At 40.9% G+C, this 14483-nt stretch overlaps 1 protein-coding gene across 1 annotated transcript in view; it reads left to right on the top strand.

Annotated features, from left to right (window-relative positions):
• LOC124027342 (tripeptidyl-peptidase 2-like) overlaps positions 1–14483 on the top strand; it is a gene marked incomplete at its 5' end in the record, with an annotated part of 45078 nt that overhangs the window by 10441 nt on the left and 20154 nt on the right. The window contains 4 exon segments of the mRNA XM_046339790.1: positions 424–564; positions 567–634; positions 636–672; positions 946–1061. Coding sequence (XP_046195746.1) covers positions 424–564; positions 567–634; positions 636–672; positions 946–1061 — 362 coding nt within the window.

Here is a 14483-nt window from a genome sequence, read left to right as displayed (position 1 = left end):
GGGCGTGTGTGTGTTTTTACCTCTACCTCGTTGGTCTCCTTTCCAGGCGTGGGGGCGTATGTGTGTTTTACCTCTACCTCGTTGGTCTCCTCTTCCAGGCGTGGGGGCGTGTGTGTGTGTTTTACCTCGTTGGTCTCCTCTTCCAGGCGTGGGGGGCGTGTGTGTGTTTTACCTCGTTGGTCTCCTCTTCCAGGCGTGGGGGCGTGTGTGTGTTTTACCTCGTTGGTCTCCTCTTCCAGGCGTGGGGGCGTGTGTGTGTTTTACCTCATTGGTCTCCTCTTCCAGGCGTGGGGGCGTGTGTGTGTTTTACCTCATTGGTCTCCTCTTCCAGGCGTGGGGGCGTGTGTGTGTTTTACCTCATTGGTCTCCTCTTCCAGGCGTTGGGGCGTGTGTGTGTTTTACCTCGTTGGTCTCCTCTTCCAGGCGTGGGGGCGTATGTGACTCCAGACATGATGGTTGCAGAGTATTCTCTGAGAGAGAAGCTTCCTCCGAACCAGTACACCTGGTCGTCTCGGGGCCCCAGTACCGACGGAGCCCTGGGGGTCAGTATCACAGCTCCGGGGGGGCCATCGCCTCCGTACCCAACTGGACTCTCAGAGGAACCCAGCTGATGAATGGTACCTCCATGTCGTCCCCCCAACGCCTGCGGAGGGATCGCCCTGGTGTTGTCAGGTGGGGGTGTGTTTTAATGTGTGTGTTAATATGTGTGTGTGTGTGTGTGTGTTAATGTGTGTGTGTGTGTGTTAATGTGTTAATGTGTTAATGTGTGTGTTAATGTGTGTGTGTGTGTGTTAATGTGTGTGTGTGTGTGTGTGTGTTAATGTGTGTGTGTGTGTGTGTGTGTGTGTGTGTGTGTGTGTGTGTGTGTGTTATAATGTATGTGTGTGTGTGTTATAATGTGTGTGTGTGTGTGTGTGTGTGTGTGTGTGTGTGTGTACCCTGCAGGTCTGAAGCAGAATGGTATTCGTCCATCGGTCTCTGCGGTGAGGAGAGCTCTGGAGAACACGGCTCTGAAGGTCGACGACATCGAGGTGTTCGCACAGGGACACGGGATCATACAGGCAAGACTCCTCTGTGTTGGACAGGAAGTTGGACAGGAAGTTGGACTGTTGAGTAGAACTAGTGTCTACTGTATAGCGGAGAACTAGTGTCTACTGTATAGTGGAGAACTAGTGTCTATAGTGGAGAACTAGTGTCTACTGTATAGTGGAGAACTGGTGTCTACTGTATAGTGGAGAACTGGTGTCTACTGTATAGTGGAGAACTAGTGTCTACTCTATAGTGGAGAACTAGTGTTTGTCTACTCTATAGTGGAGAACTAGTGTCTACTCTATAGTGGAGAACTAGTGTTTGTCTACTCTATAGTGGAGAACTAGTGTTTGTCTACTCTATAGTGGAGAACTAGTGTTTGTCTACTCTATAGTGGAGAACTAGTGTTTGTCTACTCTATAGTGGAGAACTAGTGTCTACTGTATAGTGGAGAACTAGTGTCTACTGTATAGTGGAGAACTAGTGTCTACTGTATAGTGGAGAACTAGTGTCTACTGTATAGTGGAGAACTAGTGTCTACTCTATAGTGGAGAACTAGTGTCTACTGTATAGTGGAGAACTAGTGTCTACTCTATAGTGGAGAACTAGTGTTTGTCTACTGTATAGTGGAGAACTAGTGTCTACTGTATAGTGGAGAACTAGTGTCTACTGTATAGTGGAGAACTAGTGTCTACTGTATAGTGGAGAACTAGTGTCTACTGTATAGTGGAGAACTAGTGTCTACTCTATAGTGGAGAACTAGTGTCTACTGTATAGTGGAGAACTAGTGTCTACTGTATAGTGGAGAACTAGTGTCTACTCTATAGTGGAGAACTAGTGTCTACTCTATAGTGGAGAACTAGTGTCTACTCTATAGTGGAGAACTAGTGTCTACTGTATAGTGGAGAACTAGTGTCTACTGTATAGTGGAGAACTAGTGTCTACTGTATAGTGGAGAACTAGTGTCTACTGTATAGTGGAGAACTAGTGTCTACTGTATAGTGGAGAACTAGTGTCTACTGTATAGTGGAGAACTAGTGTCTACTGTATAGTGGAGAACTAGTGTCTACTGTATAGTGGAGAACTAGTGTCTACTGTATAGTGGAGAACTAGTGTCTACTGTATAGTGGAGAACTAGTGTCTACTGTATAGTGGAGAACTAGTGTCTACTGTATAGTGGAGAACTAGTGTCTACTGTATAGTGGAGAACTAGTGTCTACTGTATAGTGGAGAACTAGTGTCTACTGTATAGTGGAGAACTAGTGTCTACTGTATAGTGGAGAACTAGTGTCTACTGTATAGTGGAGAACTAGTGTCTACTCTATAGTGGAGAACTAGTGGCTACTCTATAGTGGAGAACTAGTGGCTACTCTATAGTGGAGAACTAGTGGCTACTCTATAGTGGAGAACTAGTGGCTACTGTATAGTGGAGAACTAGTGGCTACTCTATAGTGGAGAACTAGTGGCTACTCTATAGTGGAGAACTAGTGTCTACTCTATAGTGGAGAACTAGTGTCTACTCTATAGTGGAGAACTAGTGTCTACTCTATAGTGGAGAACTAGTGTCTACTCTATAGTGGAGAACTAGTGTCTACTCTATAGTGGAGAACTAGTGTCTACTCTATAGTGGAGAACTAGTGTCTACTCTATAGTGGAGAACTAGTGTCTACTCTATAGTGGAGAACTAGTGTCTACTCTATAGTGGAGAACTAGTGTTTGTCTACTCTATAGTGGAGAACTAGTGTCTACTCTATAGTGGAGAACTAGTGTCTACTCTATAGTGGAGAACTAGTGTCTACTCTATAGTGGAGAACTAGTGTCTACTCTATAGTGGAGAACTAGTGTTTGTCTACTCTATAGTGGAGAACTAGTGTCTACTCTATAGTGGAGAACTAGTGTTTGTCTACTCTATAGTGGAGAACTAGTGTTTGTCTACTGTATAGTGGAGAACTAGTGTCTACTGTATAGTGGAGAACTAGTGTCTACTGTATAGTGGAGAACTAGTGTCTACTCTATAGTGGAGAACTAGTGTCTACTGTATAGTGGAGAACTAGTGTTTGTCTACTGTATAGTGGAGAACTAGTGTTTGTCTACTGTATAGTGGAGAACTAGTGTCTACTGTATAGTGGAGAACTAGTGTCTGTCTACTCTATAGTGGAGAACTAGTGTTTGTCTACTCTATAGTGGAGAACTAGTGTCTACTGTATAGTGGAGAACTAGTGTCTACTGTATAGTGGAGAACTAGTGTCTACTGTATAGTGGAGAACTAGTGTCTACTGTATAGTGGAGAACTAGTGTCTACTGTATAGTGGAGAACTAGTGTCTACTGTATAGTGGAGAACTAGTGTCTACTGTATAGTGGAGAACTAGTGTCTACTGTATAGTGGAGAACTAGTGTCTACTGTATAGTGGAGAACTAGTGTCTACTCTATAGTGGAGAACTAGTGTCTACTCTATAGTGGAGAACTAGTGTTTGTCTACTCTATAGTGGAGAACTAGTGTCTACTGTATAGTGGAGAACTAGTGTTTGTCTACTCTATAGTGGAGAACTAGTGTCTACTCTATAGTGGAGAACTAGTGTTTGTCTACTCTATAGTGGAGAACTAGTGTCTACTGTATAGTGGAGAACTAGTGTTTGTCTACTCTATAGTGGAGAACTAGTGTCTACTGTATAGTGGAGAACTAGTGTCTACTCTATAGTGGAGAACTAGTGTCTACTCTATAGTGGAGAACTAGTGTCTACTCTATAGTGGAGAACTAGTGTCTACTGTATAGTGGAGAACTAGTGTCTACTGTATAGTGGAGAACTAGTGTCTACTGTATAGTGGAGAACTAGTGTCTACTGTATAGTGGAGAACTAGTGTCTACTGTATAGTGGAGAACTAGTGTCTACTGTATAGTGGAGAACTAGTGTCTACTGTATAGTGGAGAACTAGTGTCTACTGTATAGTGGAGAACTAGTGTCTACTGTATAGTGGAGAACTAGTGTCTACTCTATAGTGGAGAACTAGTGTCTACTGTATAGTGGAGAACTAGTGTCTACTGTATAGTGGAGAACTAGTGTCTACTGTATAGTGGAGAACTAGTGTCTACTGTATAGTGGAGAACTAGTGTCTACTGTATAGTGGAGAACTAGTGTCTATAGTGGAGAACTAGTATCTACTGTATCGTGGAGAACTAGTGTCTACTCTATAGTGGAGAACTAGTGTCTACTGTATAGTGGAGAACTAGTGTCTACTGTATAGTGGAGAACTAGTGTCTACTGTATAGTGGAGAACTAGTGTCTACTCTATAGCGGAGAACTAGTGTCTACTCTATAGCGGAGAACTAGTGTCTACTCTATAGTGGAGAACTAGTGTCTACTCTATAGTGGAGAACTAGTGTCTACTCTATAGTGGAGAACTAGTGTCTACTCTATAGTGGAGAACTAGTGTCTACTCTATAGTGGAGAACTAGTGTCTACTCTATAGTGGAGAACTAGTGTCTACTCTATAGTGGAGAACTAGTGTCTACTCTATAGTGGAGAACTAGTGTCTACTCTATAGTGGAGAACTAGTGTCTACTCTATAGTGGAGAACTAGTGTCTACTCTATAGTGGAGAACTAGTGTCTACTGTATAGTGGAGAACTAGTGTCTACTGTATAGTGGAGAACTAGTGTCTACTGTATAGTGGAGAACTAGTGTTTGTCTACTGTATAGTGGAGAACTAGTGTTTGTCTACTGTATAGTGGAGAACTAGTGTTTGTCTACTGTATAGTGGAGAACTAGTGTTTGTCTACTCTATAGTGGAGAACTAGTGTCTACTGTATAGTGGAGAACTAGTGTTTGTCTACTGTATAGTGGAGAACTAGTGTTTGTCTACTCTATAGTGGAGAACTAGTGTTTGTCTACTCTATAGTGGAGAACTAGTGTTTGTCTACTCTATAGTGGAGAACTAGTGTTTGTCTACTCTATAGTGGAGAACTAGTGTCTACTCTATAGTGGAGAACTAGTGTCTACTGTATAGTGGAGTCTACTCTATAGTGGAGAACTAGTGTCTACTCTATAGTGGAGAACTAGTGTGTGTCTACTGTATAGTGGAGAACTAGTGTTTGTCTACTCTATAGTGGAGAACTAGTGTTTGTCTACTCTATAGTGGAGAACTAGTGTTTGTCTACTCTATAGTGGAGAACTAGTGTTTGTCTACTCTATAGTGGAGAACTAGTGTTTGTCTACTGTATAGTGGAGAACTAGTGTTTGTCTACTGTATAGTGGAGAACTAGTGTTTGTCTACTCTATAGCGGAGAACTAGTGTCTACTCTATAGCGGAGAACTAGTGTCTACTCTATAGCGGAGAACTAGTGTCTACTCTATAGCGGAGAACTAGTGTCTACTCTATAGCGGAGAACTAGTGTCTACTCTATAGCGGAGAACTAGTGTCTACTCTATAGCGGAGAACTAGTGTCTACTCTATAGTGGAGAACTAGTGTCTACTCTATAGTGGAGAACTAGTGTCTACTCTATAGTGGAGAACTAGTGTCTGTCTATAGTGGAGAACTAGTGTCTACTCTATAGTGGAGAACTAGTGTCTACTCTATAGTGGAGAACTAGTGTCTACTCTATAGTGGAGAACTAGTGTCTACTCTATAGTGGAGAACTAGTGTCTACTGTATAGTGGAGAACTAGTGTCTACTGTATAGTGGAGAACTAGTGTTTGTCTACTGTATAGTGGAGAACTAGTGTTTGTCTACTGTATAGTGGAGAACTAGTGTTTGTCTACTGTATAGTGGAGAACTAGTGTCTACTGTATAGTGGAGAACTAACTAGTGGCTACTGTATAGCGGAGAACTAACTAGTGGCTACTGTATAGCGGAGAACTAGTGTCTATAGTGGAGAACTAGTGTCTACTGTATAGTGGAGAACTAGTGTCTACTGTATAGTGGAGAACTAGTGTCTATAGTGGAGAACTAGTGTCTATAGTGGAGAACTAGTGTCTATAGTGGAGAACTAGTGTTTGTCTACTGTATAGTGGAGAACTAGTGTTTGTCTACTGTATAGTGGAGAACTAGTGTCTATAGTGGAGAACTAGTGTCTACTGTATAGTGGAGAACTAGTGTCTACTGTATAGTGGAGAACTAGTGTCTACTGTATAGTGGAGAACTAGTGTCTACTGTATAGTGGAGAACTAGTGTCTACTGTATAGTGGAGAACTAGTGTCTATAGTGGAGAACTAGTGTCTATAGTGGAGAACTAGTGTCTGTCTACTGTATAGTGGAGAACTAGTGTTTGTCTACTGTATAGTGGAGAACTAGTGTTTGTCTACTGTATAGTGGAGAACTAGTGTCTATAGTGGAGAACTAGTGTCTACTGTATAGCGGAGAACTAGTGTCTATAGTGGAGAACTAGTGTCTACTGTATAGTGGAGAACTAGTGTCTACTGTATAGTGGAGAACTAGTGTCTATAGTGGAGAACTAGTGTCTACTGTATAGTAGAGAACTAGTGTCTATAGTGGAGAACTAGTGTCTATAGTGGAGAACTAGTGTTTGTCTACTGTATAGTGGAGAACTAGTGTTTGTCTACTGTATAGTGGAGAACTAGTGTCTATAGTGGAGAACTAGTGTCTACTGTATAGTGGAGAACTAGTGTCTACTGTATAGTGGAGAACTAGTGTCTACTGTATAGTGGAGAACTAGTGTTTGTCTACTCTATAGTGGAGAACTAGTGTTTGTCTACTCTATAGTGGAGAACTAGTGTTTGTCTACTCTATAGTGGAGAACTAGTGTTTGTCTACTCTATAGTGGAGAACTAGTGTCTACTGTATAGTGGAGAACTAGTGTGTGTCTACTGTATAGTGGAGAACTAGTGTTTGTCTACTGTATAGTGGAGAACTAGTGTTTGTCTACTGTATAGTGGAGAACTAGTGTCTATAGTGGAGAACTAGTGTCTATAGTGGAGAACTAGTGTCTATAGTGGAGAACTAGTGTCTATAGTGGAGAACTAGTGTCTATAGTGGAGAACTAGTGTCTATAGTGGAGAACTAGTGTCTATAGTGGAGAACTAGTGTCTACTGTATAGTGGAGAACTAGTGTCTACTGTATAGTGGAGAACTAGTGTCTACTGTATAGTGGAGAACTAGTGTCTACTGTATAGTGGAGAACTAGTGTCTACTCTATAGTGGAGAACTAGTGTCTACTCTATAGTGGAGAACTAGTGTCTACTCTATAGTGGAGAACTAGTGTCTACTCTATAGTGGAGAACTAGTGTCTACTCTATAGTGGAGAACTAGTGTCTACTCTATAGTGGAGAACTAGTGTCTACTGTATAGTGGAGAACTAGTGTCTACTGTATAGTGGAGAACTAGTGTCTACTGTATAGTGGAGAACTAGTGTCTACTGTATAGTGGAGAACTAGTGTCTACTGTATAGTGGAGAACTAGTGTCTACTGTATAGTGGAGAACTAGTGTCTATAGTGGAGAACTAGTGTCTACTGTATAGTGGAGAACTAGTGTCTATAGTGGAGAACTAGTGTCTACTCTATAGTGGAGAACTAGTGTCTACTCTATAGTGGAGAACTAGTGTCTACTGTATAGTGGAGAACTAGTGTCTACTGTATAGTGGAGAACTAGTGTTTGTCTACTGTATAGTGGAGAACTAGTGTCTACTGTATAGTGGAGAACTAGTGTCTACTGTATAGTGGAGAAGTAGTGTTTGTCTACTCTATAGTGGAGAACTAGTGTTTGTCTACTCTATATTGGAGAACTAGTGTTTGTCTACTCTATAGTGGAGAACTAGTGTCTACTGTATAGTGGAGAACTAGTGTCTACTGTATAGTGGAGAACTAGTGTCTACTGTATAGTGGAGAACTAGTGTCTACTCTATAGTGGAGAACTAGTGTCTACTGTATAGTGGAGAACTAGTGTCTACTCTATAGTGGAGAACTAGTGTCTACTCTATAGTGGAGAACTAGTGTCTACTGTATAGTGGAGAACTAGTGTCTACTGTATAGTGGAGAACTAGTGTCTACTCTGTAGTGGAGAACTAGTGTCTACTCTATAGTGGAGAACTAGTGTCTACTCTATAGTGGAGAACTAGTGTCTACTCTATAGTGGAGAACTAGTGTCTACTCTATAGTGGAGAACTAGTGTCTACTGTATAGTGGAGAACTAGTGTCTACTCTATAGTGGAGAACTAGTGTCTACTCTATAGTGGAGAACTAGTGTCTACTGTATAGTGGAGAACTAGTGTTTGTCTACTGTATAGTGGAGAACTAGTGTCTACTGTATAGTGGAGAACTAGTGTCTACTGTATAGTGGAGAACTAGTGTTTGTCTACTCTATAGTGGAGAACTAGTGTTTGTCTACTCTATAGTGGAGAACTAGTGTCTACTCTATAGTGGAGAACTAGTGTCTACTGTATAGTGGAGAACTAGTGTTTGTCTACTGTATAGTGGAGAACTAGTGTCTACTCTATAGTGGAGAACTAGTGTCTACTCTATAGTGGAGAACTAGTGTCTACTCTATAGTGGAGAACTAGTGTTTGTCTACTCTATAGTGGAGAACTAGTGTTTGTCTACTCTATAGTGGAGAACTAGTGTTTGTCTACTCTATAGTGGAGAACTAGTGTTTGTCTACTCTATAGTGGAGAACTAGTGTTTGTCTACTCTATAGTGGAGAACTAGTGTCTACTGTATAGTGGAGAACTAGTGTCTACTGTATAGTGGAGAACTAGTGTTTGTCTACTCTATAGTGGAGAACTAGTGTTTGTCTACTCTATAGTGGAGAACTAGTGTCTGTCTACTCTATAGTGGAGAACTAGTGTCTACTGTATAGTGGAGAACTAGTGTCTACTGTATAGTGGAGAACTAGTGTTTGTCTACTCTATAGTGGAGAACTAGTGTCTACTGTATAGTGGAGAACTAGTGTCTACTGTATAGTGGAGAACTAGTGTTTGTCTACTGTATAGTGGAGAACTAGTGTCTACTCTATAGTGGAGAACTAGTGTTTGTCTACTCTATAGTGGAGAACTAGTGTTTGTCTACTGTATAGTGGAGAACTAGTGTTTGTCTACTCTATAGTGGAGAACTAGTGTTTGTCTACTCTATAGTGGAGAACTAGTGTTTGTCTACTGTATAGTGGAGAACTAGTGTTTGTCTACTGTATAGTGGAGAACTAGTGTTTGTCTACTGTATAGCGGAGAACTAGTGTTTGTCTACTGTATAGCGGAGAACTAGTGTCTACTGTATAGCGGAGAACTAGTGTCTACTCTATAGCGGAGAACTAGTGTCTACTCTATAGCGGAGAACTAGTGTCTACTCTATAGTGGAGAACTAGTGTCTACTCTATAGTGGAGAACTAGTGTCTACTCTATAGTGGAGAACTAGTGTCTACTCTATAGTGGAGAACTAGTGTCTACTCTATAGTGGAGAACTAGTGTCTACTCTATAGTGGAGAACTAGTGTCTACTCTATAGTGGAGAACTAGTGTCTACTCTATAGTGGAGAACTAGTGTCTACTCTATAGTGGAGAACTAGTGTCTACTCTATAGTGGAGAACTAGTGTCTACTCTATAGTGGAGAACTAGTGTCTACTCTATAGTGGAGAACTAGTGTCTACTCTATAGTGGAGAACTAGTGTCTACTGTATAGTGGAGAACTAGTGTCTACTGTATAGTGGAGAACTAGTGTCTACTGTATAGTGGAGAACTAGTGTTTGTCTACTGTATAGTGGAGAACTAGTGTTTGTCTACTGTATAGTGGAGAACTAGTGTCTACTGTATAGCGGAGAACTAACTAGTGGCTACTGTATAGCGGAGAACTAGTGTCTACTGTATAGTGGAGAACTAGTGTCTACTGTATAGTGGAGAACTAGTGTCTATAGTGGAGAACTAGTGTCTACTGTATAGTGGAGAACTAGTGTCTATAGTGGAGAACTAGTGTCTATAGTGGAGAACTAGTGTTTGTCTACTGTATAGTGGAGAACTAGTGTTTGTCTACTGTATAGTGGAGAACTAGTGTCTATAGTGGAGAACTAGTGTCTACTGTATAGTGGAGAACTAGTGTCTACTGTATAGTGGAGAACTAGTGTCTACTGTATAGTGGAGAACTAGTGTCTACTGTATAGTGGAGAACTAGTGTCTACTGTATAGTGGAGAACTAGTGTCTACTGTATAGTGGAGAACTAGTGTCTACTGTATAGTGGAGAACTAGTGTCTACTGTATAGTGGAGAACTAGTGTCTACTGTATAGTGGAGAACTAGTGTCTAATGTATAGTGGAGAACTAGTGTCTACTGTATAGTGGAGAACTAGTGTCTACTGTATAGTGGAGAACTAGTGTCTACTGTATAGTGGAGAACTAGTGTCTACTGTATAGTGGAGAACTAGTGTCTACTGTATAGTGGAGAACTAGTGTCTACTGTATAGTGGAGAACTAGTGTCTACTGTATAGTGGAGAACTAGTGTTTGTCTACTGTATAGTGGAGAACTAGTGTTTGTCTACTGTATAGTGGAGAACTAGTGTCTACTGTATAGCGGAGAACTAACTAGTGGCTACTGTATAGCGGAGAACTAGTGTCTACTGTATAGTGGAGAACTAGTGTCTACTGTATAGTGGAGAACTAGTGTCTATAGTGGAGAACTAGTGTCTACTGTATAGTGGAGAACTAGTGTCTATAGTGGAGAACTAGTGTCTATAGTGGAGAACTAGTGTCTATAGTGGAGAACTAGTGTTTGTCTACTGTATAGTGGAGAACTAGTGTCTATAGTGGAGAACTAGTGTCTACTGTATAGTGGAGAACTAGTGTCTACTGTATAGTGGAGAACTAGTGTCTACTGTATAGTGGAGAACTAGTGTCTACTGTATAGTGGAGAACTAGTGTCTACTGTATAGTGGAGAACTAGTGTCTACTGTATAGTGGAGAACTAGTGTCTACTGTATAGTGGAGAACTAGTGTCTACTGTATAGTGGAGAACTAGTGTCTACTGTATAGTGGAGAACTAGTGTCTACTGTATAGTGGAGAACTAGTGTCTACTCTATAGTGGAGAACTAGTGTCTACTCTATAGTGGAGAACTAGTGTCTACTGTATAGTGGAGAACTAGTGTCTACTGTATAGTGGAGAACTAGTGTCTACTGTATAGTGGAGAACTAGTGTCTACTGTATAGTGGAGAACTAGTGTCTACTGTATAGTGGAGAACTAGTGTCTACTGTATAGTGGAGAACTAGTGTCTACTCTATAGTGGAGAACTAGTGTCTACTCTATAGTGGAGAACTAGTGTCTACTGTATAGTGGAGAACTAGTGTCTACTCTATAGTGGAGAACTAGTGTCTACTGTATAGTGGAGAACTAGTGTCTACTGTATAGTGGAGAACTAGTGTCTACTGTATAGTGGAGAACTAGTGTCTACTGTATAGTGGAGAACTAGTGTTTGTCTACTGTATAGTGGAGAACTAGTGTTTGTCTACTGTATAGTGGAGAACTAGTGTTTGTCTACTGTATAGTGGAGAACTAGTGTCTATAGTGGAGAACTAGTGTCTATAGTGGAGAACTAGTGTCTATAGTGGAGAACTAGTGTCTATAGTGGAGAACTAGTGTCTACTGTATAGTGGAGAACTAGTGTCTACTGTATAGTGGAGAACTAGTGTCTACTGTATAGTGGAGAACTAGTGTCTACTGTATAGTGGAGAACTAGTGTCTACTGTATAGTGGAGAACTAGTGTTTGTCTACTGTATAGTGGAGAACTAGTGTTTGTCTACTGTATAGTGGAGAACTAGTGTCTACTGTATAGTGGAGAACTAACTAGTGGCTATAGTGGAGAACTAGTGTCTACTGTATAGTGGAGAACTAGTGTCTACTGTATAGTGGAGAACTAGTGTCTACTGTATAGTGGAGAACTAGTGTCTACTGTATAGTGGAGAACTAGTGTCTAGAGAACTAGTGTCTATAGTGGAGAACTAGTGTATAGTGGAGAACTAGTGTTTGTCTACTGTATAGTGGAGAACTAGTGTTTGTCTACTGTATAGTGGAGAACTAGTGTCTATAGTGGAGAACTAGTGTCTACTGTATAGTGGAGAACTAGTGTCTACTGTATAGTGGAGAACTAGTGTCTACTGTATAGTGGAGAACTAGTGTCTACTGTATAGTGGAGAACTAGTGTCTACTGTATAGTGGAGAACTAGTGTCTACTGTATAGTGGAGAACTAGTGTCTACTGTATAGTGGAGAACTAGTGTCTACTGTATAGTGGAGAACTAGTGTCTACTGTATAGTGGAGAACTAGTGTCTACTGTATAGTGGAGAACTAGTGTCTACTCTATAGTGGAGAACTAGTGTCTACTGTATAGTGGAGAACTAGTGTCTACTGTATAGTGGAGAACTAGTGTCTACTGTATAGTGGAGAACTAGTGTCTACTGTATAGTGGAGAACTAGTGTCTACTGTATAGTGGAGAACTAGTGTCTACTGTATAGTGGAGAACTAGTGTCTACTCTATAGTGGAGAACTAGTGTCTACTCTATAGTGGAGAACTAGTGTCTACTGTATAGTGGAGAACTAGTGTCTACTCTATAGTGGAGAACTAGTGTCTACTGTATAGTGGAGAACTAGTGTCTACTGTATAGTGGAGAACTAGTGTCTACTGTATAGTGGAGAACTAGTGTCTACTGTATAGTGGAGAACTAGTGTTTGTCTACTGTATAGTGGAGAACTAGTGTTTGTCTACTGTATAGTGGAGAACTAGTGTTTGTCTACTGTATAGTGGAGAACTAGTGTCTATAGTGGAGAACTAGTGTCTATAGTGGAGAACTAGTGTCTATAGTGGAGAACTAGTGTCTACTGTATAGTGGAGAACTAGTGTCTACTGTATAGTGGAGAACTAGTGTCTACTGTATAGTGGAGAACTAGTGTCTACTGTATAGTGGAGAACTAGTGTCTACTGTATAGTGGAGAACTAGTGTCTACTGTATAGTGGAGAACTAGTGTCTACTGTATAGTGGAGAACTAGTGTCTACTGTATAGTGGAGAACTAGTGTCTACTCTATAGTGGAGAACTAGTGTCTACTCTATAGTGGAGAACTAGTGTCTACTGTATAGTGGAGAACTAGTGTCTACTGTATAGTGGAGAACTAGTGTCTACTGTATAGTGGAGAACTAGTGTCTACTGTATAGTGGAGAACTAGTGTCTACTGTATAGTGGAGAACTAGTGTCTACTGTATAGTGGAGAACTAGTGTCTATAGTGGAGAACTAGTGTCTACTGTATAGTGGAGAACTAGTGTCTACTGTATAGTGGAGAACTAGTGTCTACTGTATAGTGGAGAACTAGTGTCTACTCTATAGTGGAGAACTAGTGTCTACTGTATAGTGGAGAACTAGTGTCTACTGTATAGTGGAGAACTAGTGTTTGTCTACTGTATAGTGGAGAACTAGTGTCTACTCTATAGTGGAGAACTAGTGTCTACTCTATAGTGGAGAACTAGTGTCTACTGTATAGTGGAGAACTAGTGTCTACTGTATAGTGGAGAACTAGTGTTTGTCTACTCTATAGTGGAGAACTAGTGTTTGTCTACTCTATAGTGGAGAACTAGTGTTTGTCTACTCTATAGTGGAGAACTAGTGTCTACTGTATAGTGGAGAACTAGTGTCTACTGTATAGTGGAGAACTAGTGTCTACTCTATAGTGGAGAACTAGTGTCTACTGTATAGTGGAGAACTAGTGTCTACTCTATAGTGGAGAACTAGTGTCTACTCTATAGTGGAGAACTAGTGTCTACTGTATAGTGGAGAACTAGTGTCTACTCTATAGTGGAGAACTAGTGTCTACTGTATAGTGGAGAACTAGTGTCTACTCTATAGTGGAGAACTAGTGTCTACTCTATAGTGGAGAACTAGTGTCTACTGTATAGTGGAGAACTAGTGTCTACTCTATAGTGGAGAACTAGTGTCTACTCTATAGTGGAGAACTAGTGTCTACTCTATAGTGGAGAACTAGTGTCTACTCTATAGTGGAGAACTAGTGTCTACTCTATAGTGGAGAACTAGTGTCTACTGTATAGTGGAGAACTAGTGTCTACTCTATAGTGGAGAACTAGTGTCTACTCTATAGTGGAGAACTAGTGTCTACTCTATAGTGGAGAACTAGTGTCTACTGTGGAGAACTAGTGTCTACTCTATAGTGGAGAACTAGTGTCTACTCTATAGTGGAGAACTAGTGTCTACTCTATAGTGGAGAACTAGTGTCTACTCTATAGTGGAGAACTAGTGTCTACTGTATAGTGGAGAACTAGTGTCTACTCTATAGTGGAGAACTAGTGTCTACTGTATAGTGGAGAACTAGTGTCTACTCTATAGTGGAGAACTAGTGTCTACTCTATAGTGGAGAACTAGTGTCTACTCTATAGTGGAGAACTAGTGTCTACTGTATAGTGGAGAACTAGTGTTTGTCTACTGTATAGTGGAGAACTAGTGTCTACTCTATAGTG

Source organism: Oncorhynchus gorbuscha, unplaced genomic scaffold (genome assembly GCF_021184085.1).
Source record: "Oncorhynchus gorbuscha isolate QuinsamMale2020 ecotype Even-year unplaced genomic scaffold, OgorEven_v1.0 Un_scaffold_3113, whole genome shotgun sequence".
In the NCBI taxonomy this organism is placed as follows: Eukaryota; Metazoa; Chordata; class Actinopteri; order Salmoniformes; family Salmonidae; genus Oncorhynchus; species Oncorhynchus gorbuscha.
The sequence above is the reverse complement of the archived record's forward strand: the minus strand, read 5'-3'. Positions and strand labels throughout refer to the sequence as shown.